The sequence below is a fragment of the Marmota flaviventris genome, chromosome 17, assembly GCF_047511675.1.
Source record: "Marmota flaviventris isolate mMarFla1 chromosome 17, mMarFla1.hap1, whole genome shotgun sequence".
NCBI lineage: Eukaryota > Metazoa > Chordata > Mammalia > Rodentia > Sciuridae > Marmota > Marmota flaviventris.
The window spans coordinates 59,680,338-59,699,788 of NC_092514.1; the positions used below are offsets into that span (position 1 = coordinate 59,680,338).

A 19,451-nucleotide genomic window follows, 5' to 3' on the forward strand; every position below is an offset into this window, starting at 1 on the left:
GTAGAATGCCCCTGGATTCAATTGCCAGTATCAAAAAGCCAAAACAAACTTCAATTAAAATGTGTAATCAAAGAAACTGCAGTTATTTGCTCTGATGTTAACTAATATGTGAATGCATAATGGATATCTTAAAAATAACAGGTCTTATGGTATTAACATTTGTTTTTCTGTAGAAGGGCAAAATAGGAAGCAGAAAAATCTTCATTAAAGCGATGTTGGGCCAGGTACCATGGCGCATACATGTAATCTGAGCAATTTGGGAGGCTGAGGCAGGAGGATTACAAGTTCCTCAGCAATTTAGCAAGGTCCTGAGCAACTTAGTAAAACCCTGTCTTGAAATAAAAAAGTTTTTAGAAGTTCTGGGGATGTGGCTCAATAGTTATGTGCCCCGGGTTCTATCCCCAGTAACCTGCCCTCCCCCCAAAAAAAGTAATGTTGAATGGTGCTCAGTGGCAGACACCTATAATCCCATTGACTTGGGGAAAAAGATGACAAGTTCAAGGCCAGCCTAGGCAACTTAGCATAGACCCCATCTCAAAATAAAAAATAAAAAGAACTGGGTATGTAGCTCAGTGTGAAGCACCCCTGGGTTCAATCCTCAGTTCAAAAAAGCAATGTTGGGACTTTTAAATATTGTGTTACTAAATTTGTTCTTAGGTATACCGGGGTTTTATTATCATCATTTCTCTCTTTTTAAAATTTATCTTAGTTGCTAACCCTTTCATCAGATGTGGTCATAAGTATATATCAACTATTAGCTTAAAATATATATATAGCCACTGGGATGACAGGTATGTGCCACTGTACCCAGCAAAATATACTATTTTAATACTTTAAGAATGTACATAATGGGACTGGGGTTGTGGCTCATTGGTAGAGCGCATGCCTTGCATGTATGGGGCACTGGGTTCAATCCTCAGCATCACATAAAAATAAATAAAGGTATTGTGTCCATCTACAACTAATAAATGAATGAATGAATGAATGAATAATTAGAAATGTATAGAATGGTACATAATCGGTTTGGAAAATTTTTAAACAATAGAAAGAGAGGAAAAATACTCAACTCACAAATAACCCTGACATTTTAGTGAGTAGTTTGTCAGGTTTTTTCCCAGGTATCATAAATTTTATTTATCTGATTGTGGTGGATTTGTTTTGCCCATGGTCTCAAGTTTCTCTTTAGGAAAAAAGCACTGAACTGGCCATCGATTTGTTGACCATTCTTTACTGTACTGCTTAGCAGGAAACCAGTCTTAGTGTCCAACTCTCTAACCTTGGAATCATGAAATCTCTGAGGACAAAGCAGCAGATACAACCTCAAAATAAATCTGTCTACATTGAATTGGGTAAGGTCTCAGATTTCTTAAGTGTAGAATAATAGTTGCTAGATTGCTTGTCTTACTGTTTTACCAAAAACCTTAGTCATAATTTATACATGTGACAGGGAACTTTTGGAAGTGAAAATAAAATAATTTTATGGGCCCTATGGTGAGTTATAAATAATGTAAAAGATGCAGTTTACACCTCAAAGAGTCTTACTTTATAAAGGGAGCAAAAGAATGGTTATAAGCTAGTGTGAATCAATTTTGGAAAAATGGAAAATAGCAGTAAGAAAGAACATGATGGGTTTCTATATCATTTAAAGGGATCCAAAATAATTTGTACTAGATTAGTAAGCCATTTAAAAACTAACCTGGGGCTGGGATTGTGGCTCAGCAGTAGAGTGCTCGCCTAGCACAGACGGGACCCAGGTTCGATCTTCAGCACCACATAAAAAAATAAAGGCATTGTGTTGTGTCCATCTACACCAAAAAAATAAATATTAAAAAAAATAATAAACTAAGAGTTCAAAAAAGTCTAATTGCCTTCTCTCTTAGAATTGGGAAAGGCGGTCCTCTTTTGAACTTTTAAAGACTGCCATGTGTTTCCTTAACACTTATTGGATTTCACTGAAATTACCCATATGTCTCCCACCCATAAGATAATAAATTCATGAGCAATAGGTATATGTCTCAAAAATAATTATACTATTTAATATTTAGGACCACTTACTTGTATCCCTGGCACTGTTGGTTTTTCTTTTATAACTCATTTAAAAATGCATGTCAAACTTCTGAGGTTGTAAATATGTATACTTATTTTACAGATGAAGAAATTAGTCACAGAAGTTAAATATTGCTAAGTTAGTAAAGCTAGTAAGTGGCAGATCCATTTTTTAAATAAGCTTCAGAAATAAGCTTCAGAGCCTGTACTTTCTACTTCTCTGTGTTGCATGACTAATCTGTCTTGCTTGCCATGTAATATAGATGTTCAGTAAATGTTTCTAAGTGAATGAATATCTACTTTGCAACAAGTATATTTTTCAAATTTAACCCTTCTAATAAACAAAAACTGACTGATTTTTTGGGGGGGGGGTTTTGATGGATATTTTTAGGATCTGATTCTTCTGAAGATACAGTTAATAAGGCAAATTATTGCAGGTGAGTCAAAAAGAGCCTTTGTCTATGAAGCTGGTTTTTTTTTTTTTCATATTTAACATTTAGGATTAGTATTTTCCTAGATTTGAGTGAAGTCCTTGGAAGAAACTTTAGAGATCATCTTATCTTATCTCCCCTCATTTTATATATGAGGAAATACTGATTTGTTTGTTTCCTTTATCCAAAGGACCTTAAGATAACAGTGAAACTCTATACAAACTTGCTTTTAGCAGATGGTTATTTTCTAGCTGATTTTCTCATATGTAGTATTGACCCAATGGTAATTGCTAATGGAATTATTAGAGGATTTTATTTGTAGTTTTCTTTCTTTCCTCAGTTCTTTCATTTCACCTATTCCCAAACTTTATCTATATAAGTAACATAATAATCTATAAGGGACCCCCAGTTGGGTTACCTGCAAGAATGCTTTCCTTAAGAATTATTGCTTGACCCTGATTAAGATAAGTGATCTGAATTATGGTGATGTCATTAGCAATCAGTTTTTGTTTAAAAATTACTTTTTCCTAATCTTGAAATTAGAAGGACATTATTCTTGGCCAGAAAAGAAGCAAAGAAAGCAATGAAGCAAAGTAGTAGTTTTTGCATTTCATTGGAATGCCTGCTCTTCTAGTGCTTCCTTTGTTGTTTTTTGCTCCTACCTTCTCATTAATATACACTTTTTTAGCTGGGTGTGGTAGCACATGTCTGTAATCCCAGTGTCTCAGGAGGCTGAGGCAGGAGGATTGCAAATTCAAGGCTAGCCTCAGCAATTTAGCAACTTAGCAAGGCCCTAATAAGCAACTTAGTGAGACCCTGTCAAAATAAAAGGACTAAGGATGTGGCTCAGTGATTAAGTGCCTGAGTTCAATCCCCTGTAAAAAGAGGTTTTTTTTGTGTCCCTTTTTTTTTCTTTCAATACCAGAGGATTGAAACAGAGGCTCTGTACCACTGAGCTACACCTCCAGTGCTTTTTTACTTTTAATTTTGAGACAGTCTTATTAAATTGCTAAGGCTGGTCTTGAATTTGCAGTCCTCTTGCCTTAGCTTTCCAAGACTCTGAGATTATAGGCATGTGTCACTGTGCCCAGCTAAAATATTCTTTTATTTTGGGGAACTGGGGTTGAACCTAGAGGTGCTTAACCACTGAGCTGTAACCCAATCTGTCCTTTCTACTTTTTTTCTTTCTTTCTTTTTTTTTTTTTTGGTGTGTGTGTGGGGGGGTGTGTGGAGAAATGGTTACTAAGGATTGAACCCAGCAGTCCTTAACCACTTTATTACTGAGCTACATAAGACGGAGTCTCACTACATTGCTTAGGGCTTCACTGCATTGCTGAGGCTGGCTTTGAACTTGTGATCCTCCTGCCTCAGCCTCCTGAGCCTCTGGGCTTACAGGTGTGGGCCACCATGCCCAACTAAGCATTTTTTAAAAACTATCTTTTAGCAGTCATGTAAATTGGGGCTCTCATTTGCATCTTTATAAAGCAATGTTCTGTCTTGCAGCTTAACTTTTGTGACTGGATGTTCTCAGTCTAACCATTTCATTTTGATTAGAGGTTACTTAAAGGAAAGACCAGGAATCACAAAATGAGTCAAATTGGTCAGCAACTACAGCCCTACCTAGAGAAGTTAAAATATTTGATCTTGCTCATTTGACAGTTCTATGAACATATAACTAATGATTCTAATTAAGGCTTCTGTGTTTTCCTTATAGTGTGAGAGACCAGGAATTGTTGCAAACCACCACTCAAGGAGCCAGGGCTGAAACCAGTGTGGATTCTGCAAATAAGGGTAATGGCAAGTCTTCCCAACTTAATAGACACTGAAGATAGAGAACTATAGATAGAGAACCCAGGCATCATGCATGCTAGGCGAGGACTCTACCACTGAGCCACAACCCCAGCCCTGCCTTTTACTTTTAATAGACATATTTGTATTTCAGTTTTTTCCAACTTCTTTCTAAGTGTATGGAATATGAGTGTGTAGATAGAATAGAATACTGTGTGTCTGATGACCAAACAGACTGCATTTAATTCACTGTTAGAAGTTGGGGGATAGGAGATGTGGTTTATGCATAGGGAACATTCTGAAATTGACTTTTTAATTGGCTTGAGGAGAATACTGAGAATTTAGTCAAATAGAAATTATTTGAAAGAGCATGAGTTACATCTTCAGTATATTTGGTAGTTTATGATATTAGTTGCTCTAAAACTAGTTGCTTGATTTCCACTTCCAAGTTGTATTAATTATGTATTTATTTATAATAATTCAGTTTTTAAGCATCTTGTTATTTTTATATATTTTCAGCTGCTTGTGAGTTTTCTGAGAAGGACATAGCAAATATTGAACATCATCAATCCAGTAATAAAGATTTGAACATCATTGAGAAGCATGCAACTGAGAGGCATCCAGAAAAGTATCAGGGTATTTCTGTTTCAAACTTGCATGTGGAGCCATGTGGCACAAATACTCGTGCCAGCTCATTACAGCATGAGAACAGCAGTTTATTACTCACTAAAGACAGAATGAATGTAGAAAAGGCTGAATTCTGTAATAAAAGCAAGCAGCCTGGTTTAGCAAGGAGCCAACAGAGCAGATGGGCTAAAAGTAAGGAAACCTGTAACGATAGGCAAACTCTCAGCACAGAGAAAAAGGTAGATCTGAATGTTGATCCCCTATATGAGAAAAAAGAACCAAGTAAGCAGAAACCTCCATGCTCTGAGAATTCTAGAGATACCCAAGATGTTCCTTGGATAACACTAAATAGCAGCATTCGGAAAGTTAATGAGTGGTTTTCCAGAAGTGACGAAATGTTAACTTCTGACGACTCACATGATGGGGGTTCTGAGTCAAATGCTAAAGTAGCTGGTGTATTAGAAATTCCAAATGAAGTAGATGGATTTTCTGGTTCTTCAGAGAAAATAGACTTGTTGGCCACTGACCCGCATAATGCTTTAATTTTTAAACGTGAAAGAATCTGCTCCAAAGCAGTTGAGAGTAATATTGAAGATAAAATATTTGGGAAAACCTATCGGAGGAAGGCAAGCCTCCCTAACTTGAGCCATGTAACTGAAAATCTAATTATAGGAGCATTTGCCACAGAACCACAAATAACACAAGAGCGTCCCCTCACAAATAAATTAAAACGTAAAAGGAGAACTACATCATGCCTTCATCCTGAGGATTTTATCAAGAAAGCAGATTTGGCAGTTGTTCAAAAGACCCCTGAAAAAATAAATCAGGGAACTGACCAAATGGAACAGAATGATCAAGTAATGAATATTACTAATAGTGGCCAAGAGAATGAAACAAAAGTTGATTTTGTTCAGAAAGAGAAAAATGCTAACCCAATAGAATCATTGGAAAAAGAGTCTGCTTTCAGAACTAAAGCTGAACCTATAAGCAGCAGTATAAGCAATATGGAACTAGAATTAAATATCCACAATTCAAAAGCACCTACGAAAAATAGGCTGAGGAGGAACTCCTCTACCAAGCATATTCATGCGCTTGAACTAGCAGTAAATAGAAATACAAGTCCACCTCATCACATTGAATTACAAATTGATAGTTTTACTAGCAGAGAAGAAATAAAGACAGGAAATTCCAACCAAATGCCAGTCAGGCATGGCCAAAAGCTTCAACTCATGGAAGATGCAGAACCTGCAACTGAAGTCAAGAAGAGTAACCAGCCAAATGAACAAATAATTAAGAGATATACCAGTGATGTTTTCCCAGAACCAAAGTTAACAGGCATATCTGGTCTTTTTACTAACTGCTCAAGTTCTGGTAAAGTTAAAGAATTTGTCAATCCTAACCTTCAGAAAGAAGGAACAGAAGAGAACATAGAAATAATTCAAAGGTCTAATAATACCAAAGACCCCAAAGATGTGCTAAGTGGAGAAAGGGGTTTGCAAACTGAAAGATCTGCAGAAAGTACCAGTATTTCATTGGTACCTGATACTGATTATGGCACTCAGGACAGTATCTCATTACTGGAAGCTAACACTTCTGGAAAAGCAAGAATAGCATCAAATCAACATGTTACTCAGTATGTGGCAATCGAAAACCCCAAGGAATTTATCCATGGTCATCCTAAAGATACTAGAAATGACACAGGGGGTTACAAGAATTCATTGAGACACGATGTTAACCACATTCAGGAGATAAATGTAGAAATGGAAGAAAGTGAACTTGATACTCAGTATTTAGAGAATACATTCCAAGTTTCAAAGCGTCAGTCATTTGCTCTGTTTTCAAATCCAGGAAATCAAGAAAAGGAATGTGCAGCTGTCTATGCTCCCTCTCAAACCTTACAGAAACAAAGCACAGAAGTCAATCTTGAATGTGAGCAAAAAGACAAAAATTGGGGAAATAAAGAGTCTAAAATTCCGCATGTCCAGGCAATTAATGCCACTATGGGCTTCCCTGTGGTTTGTCAGAAAAATAAGCCAGGTGATGATGCCAAATGTAATATTACAGAAGTCTCTAGAATTTGTCCTTCATTTCCGTTCAGAGGCAGTGAAACTAAACTTATTACTGCATATAAACATGGAATTTTACAAAACCCATATCATATGCCATCAGTTTCTCCCATCAGGTCATCTGTTAACACTAAATGTAAGAAAAACCTATTAGGGGAAAAGTTTGAGAAACATTCAAGGTCACCTGAAAAAGTAGTGGGATATAAGAGAATCATTCAAAGTACAGTGAGCACAATTAGCCAAAATAACATTAGAGAAAGTGCTTTTAAAGAAGCCAACTCAGGCAGTATTAATGAAGTAGGCGCTAGTACTAATGAAGTAGGCTCCAGTATTAATGAAGTAGGTTCCAGTGGTGAAAACATTCAAACAGAACTAGGTAGAAACAGAGGACCCAAATTAAATGCTGTGCTTAGATTAGGTCTTATGCAACCTGAAGCCTATAAACAAAATCTTTCTCTAATTAATTGTAAATACCCTGAAATAAAAAGACAAGGAGAAGATAAAGTAGTTCAAGTTGTTGATACAGATTTCTCTCCATGTCTAATTTCAGATAATTTAGAACAACCTATGAGAATTAGTCCTGTCACTCAGGTTTGTTCTGAGACTCCAGATGACCTGTTAGATGATGATGATGAGGAAATAAAGGAAAATACCAGCTTTACTGAAGGTGGCATTAAGGAAAAATCTGCTGTTTTTAGTAAGAATGTCCAGAGGGGAGAATTTAGCAGGAGCCCAAGCCCTTTAACCCATACATCTTTGGCTCAGAGTCACCAAAAGGGGGCCAGGAAATTAGAGTCCTCAGAAGAGAACACCTGTAGTGAGGATGAAGAACTTCCCTCCTTCCAACACTTACTATTTGGTAAAGTAACCAAAACACCTCAGTCTACCAAACACAGCACTGTTGTGACAGACTGTCTGTCTAAGAAAACAGAGGAGAACCTGGTATCATTTAGGACTGGTGTAAATGACTGCAATAATGAGGTGATACTGGAAAAGGCCTCCCAGGAACATCACTTTAGTGAGGAAGCGAAATACTCTGGTAGCTTGTTTTCTTCCCAGTGCAGTGTATTAGAAGACTTGACAACAAATACAAACTCCCAGGACCCCTTCTTGATGTTTGATCCTCTGAAACATCAGTCTGAAAACCAGGAACTTGTGCTGAGTGACAACAAATTGGTTTCAAATGATGAAGAAAGGGAAACTGGCCTAGAAGAAGATAATCACCAAGAAGAGCAGAGTGTGGATTCAGACTTAGGTATTAGAACCAGATTTTTGTGTTTGCCTCTGCCTGTTTTATAAAATGAGCTAAATGTTTATGCCTTTGGGGGAGCACATTTTATGAATTTCCAAGTACAGTTACTTAAACTTGAAACATGTTTCTTCTAAGATTCTTTTCCTTAAGTCAGAAGTCCTTCACCCAGTTATCACATCTTCCCTGATTGAATGAGCTTTAATATCCTATTTGTTGGTGGACTTGCTTCCAGTTTTTATTGTTAAAGAGTTGTAAGAGGAAATCCTGGTAGCAAGGAGGTTAATCATTTTGTGTGACATGAAGATGAAACCAGTCCTGCCAATGGGAAGAAACAGTTAAAGCAAGTTGCAATTTTTATAGTCTTCCTACATCTGAACCTCTGTTTTTATTATTGTTTAAGGTGAAGCAGCATCTGGCTATGAAAGTGAAACAGTCCTCTCTGAAGATTGCTCAGGGGTGTCCTCGCAGAGTGATATTTTAACCACTCAGGTAAAAAAGGCATGGGATGGGGCTGGGGATATGGCTCAAGCAGTAGCACGCTTGCCTGGCATGTGCATGGTGCTGGGTTCAATCCTCAGCACCACATAAAAATAAAAAAATAAAGATGTTGTGTCCACCAAAAACTAAAAAATAAATATTAAAAAAAATTTTCTCTCTCTCTTTAAAAAAAAAAAAAGGCACATGGGTACTTATGTGGTATCCTCTGCATTTAGTGGTATGTATCCACATTCTTAAGTCTGCTGATATCTTCCTGTGAATTAATGGCATAACAATTAAGTATGATGCCTTGTTTCCCCAAATCAGATTATAAATACCTTTGTGGAACTCATGTCATACACATACATATACTATCTAGCTCTCTGCAGAACACTAAGTACTAAATTTAATAAATAAGCTGAACCTTGAAAACCATATGCCCTGTTACAAAACATATAAAAGCACTTTGGTATCCAGAGAGAGAGGTGATTAATCTTGGTGCTTAATTGGAGCCTGTAGGGCTCTCTTCCCATTAGAGACTATCTAATATTTCACTGTTTTGTGCCTAATTTTTTTATGTTTATGTCTTTTATGTGAAATCTATTAGTTGAGTTTTCTGTAGTGCCCGTAAGTCATCTTTAATAACAATAACAAAAGGGCATAATTTGGAACCCAGTAGATAAGGCCAATAATTTGGTTACTTTTTTTGAGTGTATATGTGGTACTGGGGGTTGAACCCAGGGGCTCTCTATCACTGAGCTATATCTGCAGCCTTTCTATTTTTTTATTTTAAAATAGGGTTTTAGGAAGTTGCTGAGGCTGGCCTTGAACTTGTGATCCTCCTGCCTCATCCTTCTAAGTTGCTGGTATTACAGGCGTGAGCCACCCACACTTGGCATAAATAAAGGTCTATAACAACTAAAAAAATTTTGAAAAAGAAAAAAAAAATTAGGGGACTACAACAGATAAACAAGAATCATCCATGGATGAACTTTGAAAACATTAAATAAAATGTTATATTCCAAAGGACAAATATTGCATAATTTCCCCTTATATAAGGTACTTAGAATAATCAAATTTATAGAAACAGAAGATAGAATAATGGTTATCAGAGATTTGGGGGAGGAGGGAGTAGAGAGTTCCTTGTTTAATGGGTACCTGTTTCATTTAGGGAGGATGATGATGATGATAAAGTTTTGGAGATAGTGGTGATGGTTATAAGACATTGAGAAAATACTTAATGTCACTGAACTGTACTGTTCAAAATGGTTAAGATGGTAAATTAGGGGCTGGGGTTGTGGCTCAGTGGTAAAGTGCTTGCCTAGTGAGGCACTGGGTTTGATCCTCAGCACTGCATAAAAATAAATAAATAAATGTATTGTGTCCATCTACAACTTAAAAAAAAAAAAAAGAAGGTAAATTAGATAAATTTTATAAGCTATCCAGAGATGGTTATAGTAACTCATTGGTCTATATCCACTGAGTCTTCTTTCTTTGTGTATAGGGTGTTTATGTATACCTTATCATTATTTATTTATTTATTGGTGTTGGAGATTGAACCCAGTCCTTGTGTATGCTGAACACACTCATTACAACTGAGCTATGCCCCCAGCTCCTACACCTTATCTTTAAAAAAAATCATTTAGATAGGGGCTAGGATTGTGGCTCAGTGGCAAAGCACTTGCCTAGCATGTGTGAGGCTCTGGGTTCAATTCTTAGCACCACATAATAAATAAATAAAATAAAGATCATGTCCACTACAGAATAAATAAATAAATAATACTCTACATACTTACATTGTAATTTAATTTTTATTATGTCATTAAAATTCTTTAGTGCCTTTAGTTTTAATTATTATATAGCATTTTATTCTGTTGGGTGTATTATGATTTATTCAACCTATTGTTAAATGTTGAAGATTTCAGGGTAACAGTCACAGTTTGCTATTATGTATGATACTATGGTAGACATCTTGATAGTTAAATATTTGTCCACATCTCTGATGATTTCCTTTGTATAAATTCCTGGAACTGAAATTTTTTTTTTTTAATCTTTGATACATATTGTTAAATTGACCTTTAGAAGGATTAAACCAAACCAGACAGATGGCACATGCCTGTAATCCCAGTGGCTCGGGAGACTGAGGCAGAAGGATCACAAGTTCAAAGCCAGCCTCAGCAATTTAGTGAGGCCGTAAGCAACTTAGTGAGACCCTGTCTCAAATAAAAAAGGGTATGTAGGGATGTGGCGCAGTGGTTAAGCACTCCTGGGTCAAACTCTAGTACCCCCCCCCCAAAAAAAAAAAAAAAAGAAAGAAAGATTAAATCAATCTGTGCTTTTTTCCAGCCTCTGTGGTATTTGATGGTTCCCGTTTCCCTGTACCTTTGCCCACACTGGGTAGCATCCAATTGTAAAATCTTCCAAATCTTGGCATTGTTGTGAGGAGCAGAGATAGAAAGGACATGTCTCCTACTGCCTATTCTCTGTTAAGAGTAAATCCCTAGTCCTGAAGCCCCTTGGAATCAGGGAAGAAACCTTTGGGATGACTACATGTTTGATACCTGAATTGTCACCAGTATTCAGTTCTACAGGATTGTTAGGGTGACTAAATTGATGAAAATACTTAGGTGACATTTTATCTATTTGTAATTCCTCAGATCCTTTCTGAATATGGATTTGGAGCTCTGTCAGTAATGCCTGTCAACTAATTGTTTCCCTTGTGTTTTAAAGTTTTAGGTTCCATTTTTTTATTCCATCTACCTTAGTCATTTTGTGTTATAACTGAGATTCAAATAAACTACTCCTTTGCTTTTTTATATCCTTGATATTATTCCCAGGGATAGGTTTATTTGTTCAGGATATATTTTACAAAGTTCTTTTTGTCATACATCTACTCAGACAGGTAGAATGATTGAAGTAGGCCAGGTATGGTGGCACATGCCTTTAACCCCAGCTACTCAGAGGCTGAGGCAGGAGGATCACCAGTTTGAGGCCAGCCTGGGCAGCCTAGCAAGACCCTGTCTCAAAAAATAAAAAGGGCTGGGATGTAGCTCAGTGATAGAATGCCCCTGGATTCAATCCCCAGTACCACACACACACACACACAAAAAAAAAAAAAAAAAATTCCCCGGTTTATACAGAGCCCAAGAATTATGTAGAAGATAAAGAATGTCTAGGGCTGGGGTTGTGGCTCAGTGGTATAGTGCTCGCCTAGCACGTGCGAGGCCCTGGGTTTGATCCTCAGCACCACATAGAAATAAATAAGTAAAATAAAGGTATTGTGTCCAACTGAAAAATAACTATTTAAAAAAAAAGAATGTCTAATTTGGTATCAATAGTATCTGTTCAAGAGGCAGTTCTTTCCATCAAGGAGGTCATATGTCCCACTTGTAAATACTAATATTAGTAGTACCGTCCACATAATGAGGGGGTCCTCTGTTCATGATGGATAGATTATTGGTGGGGACTTCTAAGAGAGACATTTGAGCTGGCCCTTGAAGGATAAGAAGAATTTTTCCAGGGCCAGGGCGTAGCTCAGTGGCAAAGCGCTTGCCTAGCATGTGTGAGGCACTGGGTTCCATCCTCAGCACCACATTAAAAAAATAAAATAAAATAAAGGCATTCTGTCCCCACATTAAAAAAAAAAAAAGTAAAGGCATTCTGTCCATCTACACTATAAAAAATTTTTAAAAAGAAATTTTCCAAGTGAAAAAAAAGAGGAGGCAGCAATTGAGGCAAAGGTTCAAGAGGCATGAAATGCCCAGGAAACACAAAATTGTCCTGTGTCACTGAGAAATGGGCATATGGGAGATGTTGGAGAGAAAGAAGAGAAAATCAGGGTGTGAAGGGCCTTTTGAATGCAGTGCTTAGGAATTTGGACTTTACCCTGAGGGCAGTAATGACTAACAATTATATAGTGTTCAGAAAGTATTAACTAATCATCTGAGCAGTGGTATATATACCACTAAAAGGTCCTCATAGAAGAAAGAGGCATGAGGTACATAGCTTTCAGGGAACTTCTGCAGTAATGTAGCTGTATTAAAAGTAGGATAGAATAGGGATAAAAGAAGCTCTTTAAGAAGATATTTCAGGGCTGGGGCTGGGGCTTAGCGGTAGTGCTCTTGCCAGGCATGTGTGAGGCACTGGGTTCGATTCTCAGCACCACATATAAATAAATATATAACAACTAAAAAATATTTAAAAAAAAAAAAAAAGAAGATGATATTTCAGAATTAGAAGCAAGAAGACTTGGTAACCTGTTTGGTTTTGTTCTCCCTAATGTATTGAGCCAATTGCCTATAAGGGAATTTGTCCAAGTTATAAGTAATTTGTTTGAGAAAATCTAAAGGAAAGTTATTTAACTCTAATTTTCCCATTACTGTTTTTTTTTTTTTTCTGATTTAATGGCCACATAAAGGATAGATGTGGTGGTTGTAGCCCTGCTCACTAATTAGTTTCTGAAGCATTGGTCAGGCATCTGTGTACAGTTTTTTTCTGGGTTTACTGAGGCAGGGCCTTGGCTCGGGTTTGATCAGTGATGTAAGTACTCAGGAGTACCACGTGGTGGCAATGGCGTTGCTGCAGATGTTGGCAACAAAGCAGTCTCTGGGACAGCAGTAGAAACTTTTGTGAAACTGGAAATGCATTTTCTATCATAAAAACCTCCTGAAAACTATGAACTCAGTGTAGCAGGAAAAAGAAGATGGCTTGTTTTTAGTAGAGGGCAAACTCATTTTCAAGGATCAGAAGAAGAGGAAAGAAACAGAGGGTGGAACAGTCTGTGTTTACACTCCCCCAGCTTGCCAACAACCATCAATGTTCTTTCAAAAAGTGATGAAGAAATGTATATTTTGGAAAACTCCTTATGTACCTAAATTCTTTGCTTATCAAATACCTTAGACTTCACAGATTGCTTCTTGAAATGGAGCAATAAACAACAGGAGCTTCATAAGCAAAGAGAATCCATTATCTTGAATTGAAAACAGTTAATTGTCCTTCAGGCTTTCTTAGGGCTCTTTTTGTTAGATGCTTTTTTCTAACAGCACATTCTAAAATGAACTGCAGGTATCCTGTACCAATTTAGAATCATGAGGGCCACATCCCCAAAATTAGGACAGGGCTTGGCTCGGTAGTTGTTGAATGAACTGAACAAATAGCTAAATTAAAGAATTTACCTTTTCATTAGAAACTAAAAAGTCAAAAGAATCCCAGAAAAGGAAGAGTCTCATAAGCTAATAATGTAGGCAGGATTATTGATAGTATTTTTCTAAAATACCATAAGAAATATTCAACATTATATCAGTTTTTTAAAAAAATCAAGATTTTTGTGGGGACTAATTTTAAAGTCTTATGAATTTCACAGTACCAAAACTTAGAAACAGCAGTGTGAAATGTTATCAGATTTGTGCTAATTTTAAATATCAATAGTGCTTAAGTACCTGAATTATTTTTTAACTTCCTACCTTTATTTTATTTTATATTTTTGCTTTTTATGTTGCTAGGGATTATATCCAGGGCCTCACACGTGGCTAGACAAATGTTCTACCATTGAGCTGTACTCCCCCAGTGATAACCAGCTGCAAAAAGACATCACAATAAAGCAAGTCTATTTGTGAGAATTGGAGGGGTTTTTTTCCCCTTCTAACATCATTTTGAAATAATTTCAAGGACATTAATTTGCATGAATATGGTTGAAATAAAAGGTGTTCAGCCTGAACTCATAATTCCATACTAAGTGATTTCACTTCCCATGTTAAAATTAATTGGTGTGACATATTTTTGTTTTATGCAAGTTTTTCAAAATGTATAATTTTCTTGGTGTCCTTTCTTGTTTTTGCAGCAGAGGGATACCATGCAAGATAACCTGATAAAGCTCCAACAGGAAATGGCTCAACTGGAAGCAGTGCTAGAACAGCATGGGAGTCAGTCTTCTGACAACTCCCCTTCCCTCGTAGCTGACTCTTGTGCCCCTGAGGACCTGCCAGATCTGGAACAAAACCTATCAGGTGAAGGTCTGTAGTATCAGCCAAGTGCCAGTATCTTTATTTTTTTTTTTTTTTTTAATATTTATGTTTTAGTTGTAGTTGGACACAATACCTTTATTTTATTTATTTATATGTGGTGCTGAGGTTAGAACCCAGGGCCTCACACGTGCTAGGCAAGCGTTCTACTGCTGAGCCACAACCCCAGTCCAAGTGCCAGTATCTTTTTTTTATTATTATTATTATTTACTTACTTATTTAGTTTTAATTTGAGGTAGACACAATATCTTTATTTTATTTTTAATGTGGTGCTGAGGATTGAACCCAGAGCCTCAGGTATGCTAGGCAAGCACTCTACCACTGAGCCACAAACCCAGCACCTGAGTGCCCGTATCTTTTTTTTTTTTTTTTTAGAGAATTTTTTAAATATTTATTTTTTTAGTTTTCAGCAGACACAACATCTTTGTTTGTATATGGTGCTGAGGATCGAACCCGGGCTGCACGCATGCCAGGCGAGCGCACTACCACTTAAGCCACCTCCCCCTGAGTGCCAGTATCTCAAGCACTGTCCTAAGCCTTATCTCCTTCTGGAAAGTAGGCCTAATTCCAAAGCTTTATGACTTTAGCTCGCCTCCTGTTTACTGAGTCACTCTAAAGATAATCTGGGAGCCTTGGTTCTAGTCCCTGCTCCAACTTATGTGCCATTTAGAGGGATCCAAGACATTTATTCATGTCCATGTCTGAGTACCTATAAGGAAGAGATGCTATGGAGAGCCTGTAGGAGACTGACAGTATAGTTCTTGCTCTTGGAAGCTGAGTGTAATTGTGGAGATTTGCAAAAGGTAACCCCATAATATCAGAAAGCTATTGGGGGCTCAGACATACTCTTTATAGCACTTTGTCAGAATACAAAGACATAGTTAATGTGCTTTCTGATTTATAAGAAGAGACCTCCTCTACTTCAGATAGGAGCAGGTTTTTGGTTTTCTGGATTTTTGAGGGTGTTTTGTTTTTGATATTGGAAATTGAGGCAAGCTTTTTTTTTTTTTTTTTTTTTTTTTGAGGCAAGCTTTTAAATAGGGACAAACATTGACACAGAGAAGAGAGACTTGTTAGGGGATCCACACAGGGATCTTGGTGTTTAAGGACAGGCAAGGATGGTGAGCCCTCCCAAAGTACTTTTCACAGCTATTTCAGAGACCCCTAGCTGACTTAGTGTTGAAGTCCTTTCTCCAGTATTCCTTTCCACAGTCCTACTAGGGGCCTGAAGGCTTTCTTTAGAGTCTTTCTAGGAATTCAACTCTATATAGAACAGTGTCCTTGGTCCACAAGTATGCCTTGCAGTATTTTTATGTTCAGAAAGAAACAGTAACTCATGCATGGAAGCTAGAAACTCTGTTGCTATGGCAGTGCTTCAAAATGTATTTTCTTAAATGCTTTCTTTGTAACTGCATCTTCATTTAATTCTCCTAGATAATGAAGCTCAGAGTCCCATTCCTAGTAGAGTTCTTTTCTTTAGGGTACTCTCACAGTCTTCATTCTGAACACAGACTGGACTTTCAGTTCTAATGCCCAAGATATGAAATGTTATTGTCTGGCTTTGAATATCTGTGTAAATCTACTGTCTTGTCTTTGGCATATATGTGTGTTCATCTTTTTTTTTTTCTGAAGATCTGCAGATAAAAATGTTTCTTTGTGAAACAAACAAAAATATTTCTTTGTAGCTTCATTTGGAAAACTTTTTTTAAATTTTTTTTATTTTTTATAGTTGTAGACAAACAGATGCCTTTATTTTATTATTTTTTTATAATAAATAAAAGGATCGAACCCAGTGCCTTACACATGCTAGGCAAGAGCTTTGCTACTGAGCCATAGCCCCAGCCCTGGAAAATGTTTTGAGTATCACCTTGCTATCAACTCATGAAAATTAAAAGAGAATATCAAGAAAAATTTAAAAAGAATTTCTAGGCTTCTTCCTTGAGAATTCTTAATTAGTTGGGTGAGCCTTTTCCTCAAGATGATGTGGGTCTAACTGAAACTCAAATTTCTTAACCTGGGAAAAAAGACTTGATTACCTTCTGCTGTACTCATGACTTTTAAGTAGATTTTTTATTTTAAAATAATTTTGGATAAGTTGCAGAAAAGTTGTAATAATAGTGCAGTGTTCCTGCATATTCCTTACCCAATTTTAGCTCCTCCCTAATATTAGCTTATATTCCCATTGTATTTTTTGTCAAGTAGTAGATTATTATCTGTGTGTGTGTGTGTGTGTGCACATGTGCGCGCACGCGTGTGTGTGTCTAGGAATTGAATCAATAGGTTTTCCACTGAGCTACATCCCCAACAATTTTTTTGTTTGTTTTATTTTGTTCCTTTTTCCCAGGGTCTCATATATACTAAACAAGTGCTCACCGTTGAACTACATCCTCAGCTTAACTCCTCAGCCTTTTTTATTTTTATTTTTTAAATTTTTTTGTTTTGAGCTAGTGTCTCACTGTATTGTCCGGGCTAACCCTGAACATGTAGTCCTCCTGCCTCAGCCTCTGAGTCACTTGGATTATAAGTGTGTGCCACCATGTCTAGCAAGATCTGGTTTATTTGTTGTTATTACTAGGGATGGAACCCAAGGGCCCTTTAGCACTGAGCCACATCCTCAGTCCTTTTATTTTTTATTTTGAGACAGGGTCTTGGCAGGTTGCTGAAGGTCTTTCTGAGTTGCTGAGGCTGGCCTCAAACTTTCGATCCTACTGCCTCAGCCTCCCAAGTTGCTGCAATTGTTGGCGTGTACCATCATGCTGGCCCAATAGTCTTAAAGATTATAAACCAACCAGGGTTTTAACATCAATGTCCTCGTATTCAGCATAGATCTTCCGACTGTTTACAAAGGGTTATTCCCAATAATATTTGAGTACTATTTTTTTACCAGGTGCTTTTATTTCCTTCCTGGATTTCCTATCATTCAAACCATAAATGTTAACATTTGTGAGAATATGACCCATTACAGTGAAAAATATGCCTGAGCTTTTCTGTCCTACAATATATTTCATTCCTGGAAGCAACTGTTAAGAATTTCTAGGCTTCTTAGCCAGGCATGGTGGTGCCCGCCTGTAATCCCAGCGGCTTGGGAGGCAGAGACAGGAGGATCATATGAGTTCAAAGCAACTTAGTAAGACTCTGTGTCTAAATACAATAGTTAAAAAGGGCTGGAGATGTGGCTTAGTGATTAAGTACCCCAGAGTTCAATCCCTAGCACCAAAAAGAAAAATTAAAAAAGAATTTCTAGGCTTCTTCCTTGAGAATTCTGAATTAGTTGGGTGGATTGGTTAGGTACTTTTTTTTTTTTTTTTAAAGTTTGTTTTGTTGGTAGCAGAGATTGAACATAGGGGTGCTTAACCACTGAGCCACATCCCCTGCCCTTTTTATTTTGAGACAGGGTTTCACTGAGTTACTGAGGCTGGCTTTGAACTTGCATGTAACATCATGCCCGGATGGGTTAGTTACTTTTTAAAGCCAAATTTCATTATGGGCTGTATATTTTCTATTTTACTATTTATTTTTAATATTTTTAGTTGTAGATGGACCTTTATTTTATTTATTTATTTATTTTTATGTGATGCTGAGAATTGAACCCAGATTGAACTCCCACATGCTAGGCAAGCTCTCAATAAGTTACTGAGCCTCACTATCTCAAATCAGAAAGTTATTCTCAATAAGTTACTTGTAGGGGCTCAGAGGTAGAGCGCTCACCTAGCATGCGTGAGGCACTGGGTTCAATCCTCAGCACCACATAAAATAAAATATATTTAAAATAATAATAATAATATGTTACTTGTACAATGCTTAGTACAAAGTGGACAGTCAATAAATTTATTAAATGTTCGATCCAGCCCAAATTCCCTACCCATAAAGAATGTAACATATTAAGATCCCAGATGAGAGAATGATTTAAGGGAGTTTCAGAGCCAGGCCTATAATTCCAGCTGCTCAGGAGGTTGAGACAGAAGGATCTCAACTTACTTGACAACTTACTAAGACCCTGTCTCTAAATTAAAAAAAAAATTAAAAGGGTCCAGGCATGTTGGCACATACCTATAATCTCAGCAACTCCGCAAGACCTTCAGCAATTTAGTGAAACCCTTAACAACTTTGCCAGCTGTCTCAAAATAAAAACAGGACTGGGGATGTTGCTCAGTGGTAAAGTGTGCCTGGGTTTAATCCCCAGTACCACAAAAAAAGGGGTTGAAATTTCTACACAATCCTGGAACCTGACCTCTGGATCCATACATTTATACTTTCTTAAAGTCAACAAATAGTTCATGATATCACAAGGTGTGGATTTGGCATACTGTTCAGAGAATGAAATAGAATTAAGGAAAAAGAAGAGCAGAAAAGTTTTGCTTTTCAAAACTTTTTGTTTGTTTGTTTTTTAGACTGTTAAGTTATTGACTCCTGACTCTGGTTAGCTTAAGGTAAATGTTCTGGTGATTTGTTTTGTTTTTGGCAATGCTGTGGGTTGAACCCAGGACCTGGTACATGCTACACTGAACTAAATCCCTTTATATTTCTTTTGAGACAGGATTCCACTAAATGTCTAAGGCTGGCCTCAAACTTGCAATCCTCATACCTCAGACTCCTTTGTTGCCTGGATTACAGATTTATGCCACTGCACTTGGTTCCAAATGGCTTTTTAGTAGCTGTGTTTGTATGTGAAGCTTCCCCTTTCCTTCCTTTCCTTTTTTTCCCTTTCTTTTTCACCTTCACAATGGTTTGATTCTTTAGAAGC

The 19,451-nt window shown here is 37.0% G+C and overlaps 1 protein-coding gene across 4 annotated transcripts in view; it reads left to right on the forward strand.

The window, feature by feature from the left end:
* The window catches only part of Brca1 (BRCA1 DNA repair associated), a 67,073-nt gene that overhangs the window by 22,971 nt on the left and 24,651 nt on the right, over nucleotides 1-19,451 (forward strand). Inside the window, exons 7-12 of one of the 4 annotated variants that reach the window (XM_034635200.2) lie at nucleotides 1,244-1,349; nucleotides 2,438-2,483; nucleotides 4,192-4,268; nucleotides 4,785-8,213; nucleotides 8,611-8,699; nucleotides 14,527-14,698. In XM_034635200.2, the coding sequence (XP_034491091.2) occupies nucleotides 1,244-1,349; nucleotides 2,438-2,483; nucleotides 4,192-4,268; nucleotides 4,785-8,213; nucleotides 8,611-8,699; nucleotides 14,527-14,698 (3,919 nt within the window). The remainder of the gene's footprint in view (nucleotides 1-1,243; nucleotides 1,350-2,437; nucleotides 2,484-4,191; nucleotides 4,269-4,784; nucleotides 8,214-8,610; nucleotides 8,700-14,526; nucleotides 14,699-19,451) is intronic. The other 3 variants (XM_071603416.1, XM_071603417.1, XM_071603415.1) reach the window with 3 other exon arrangements.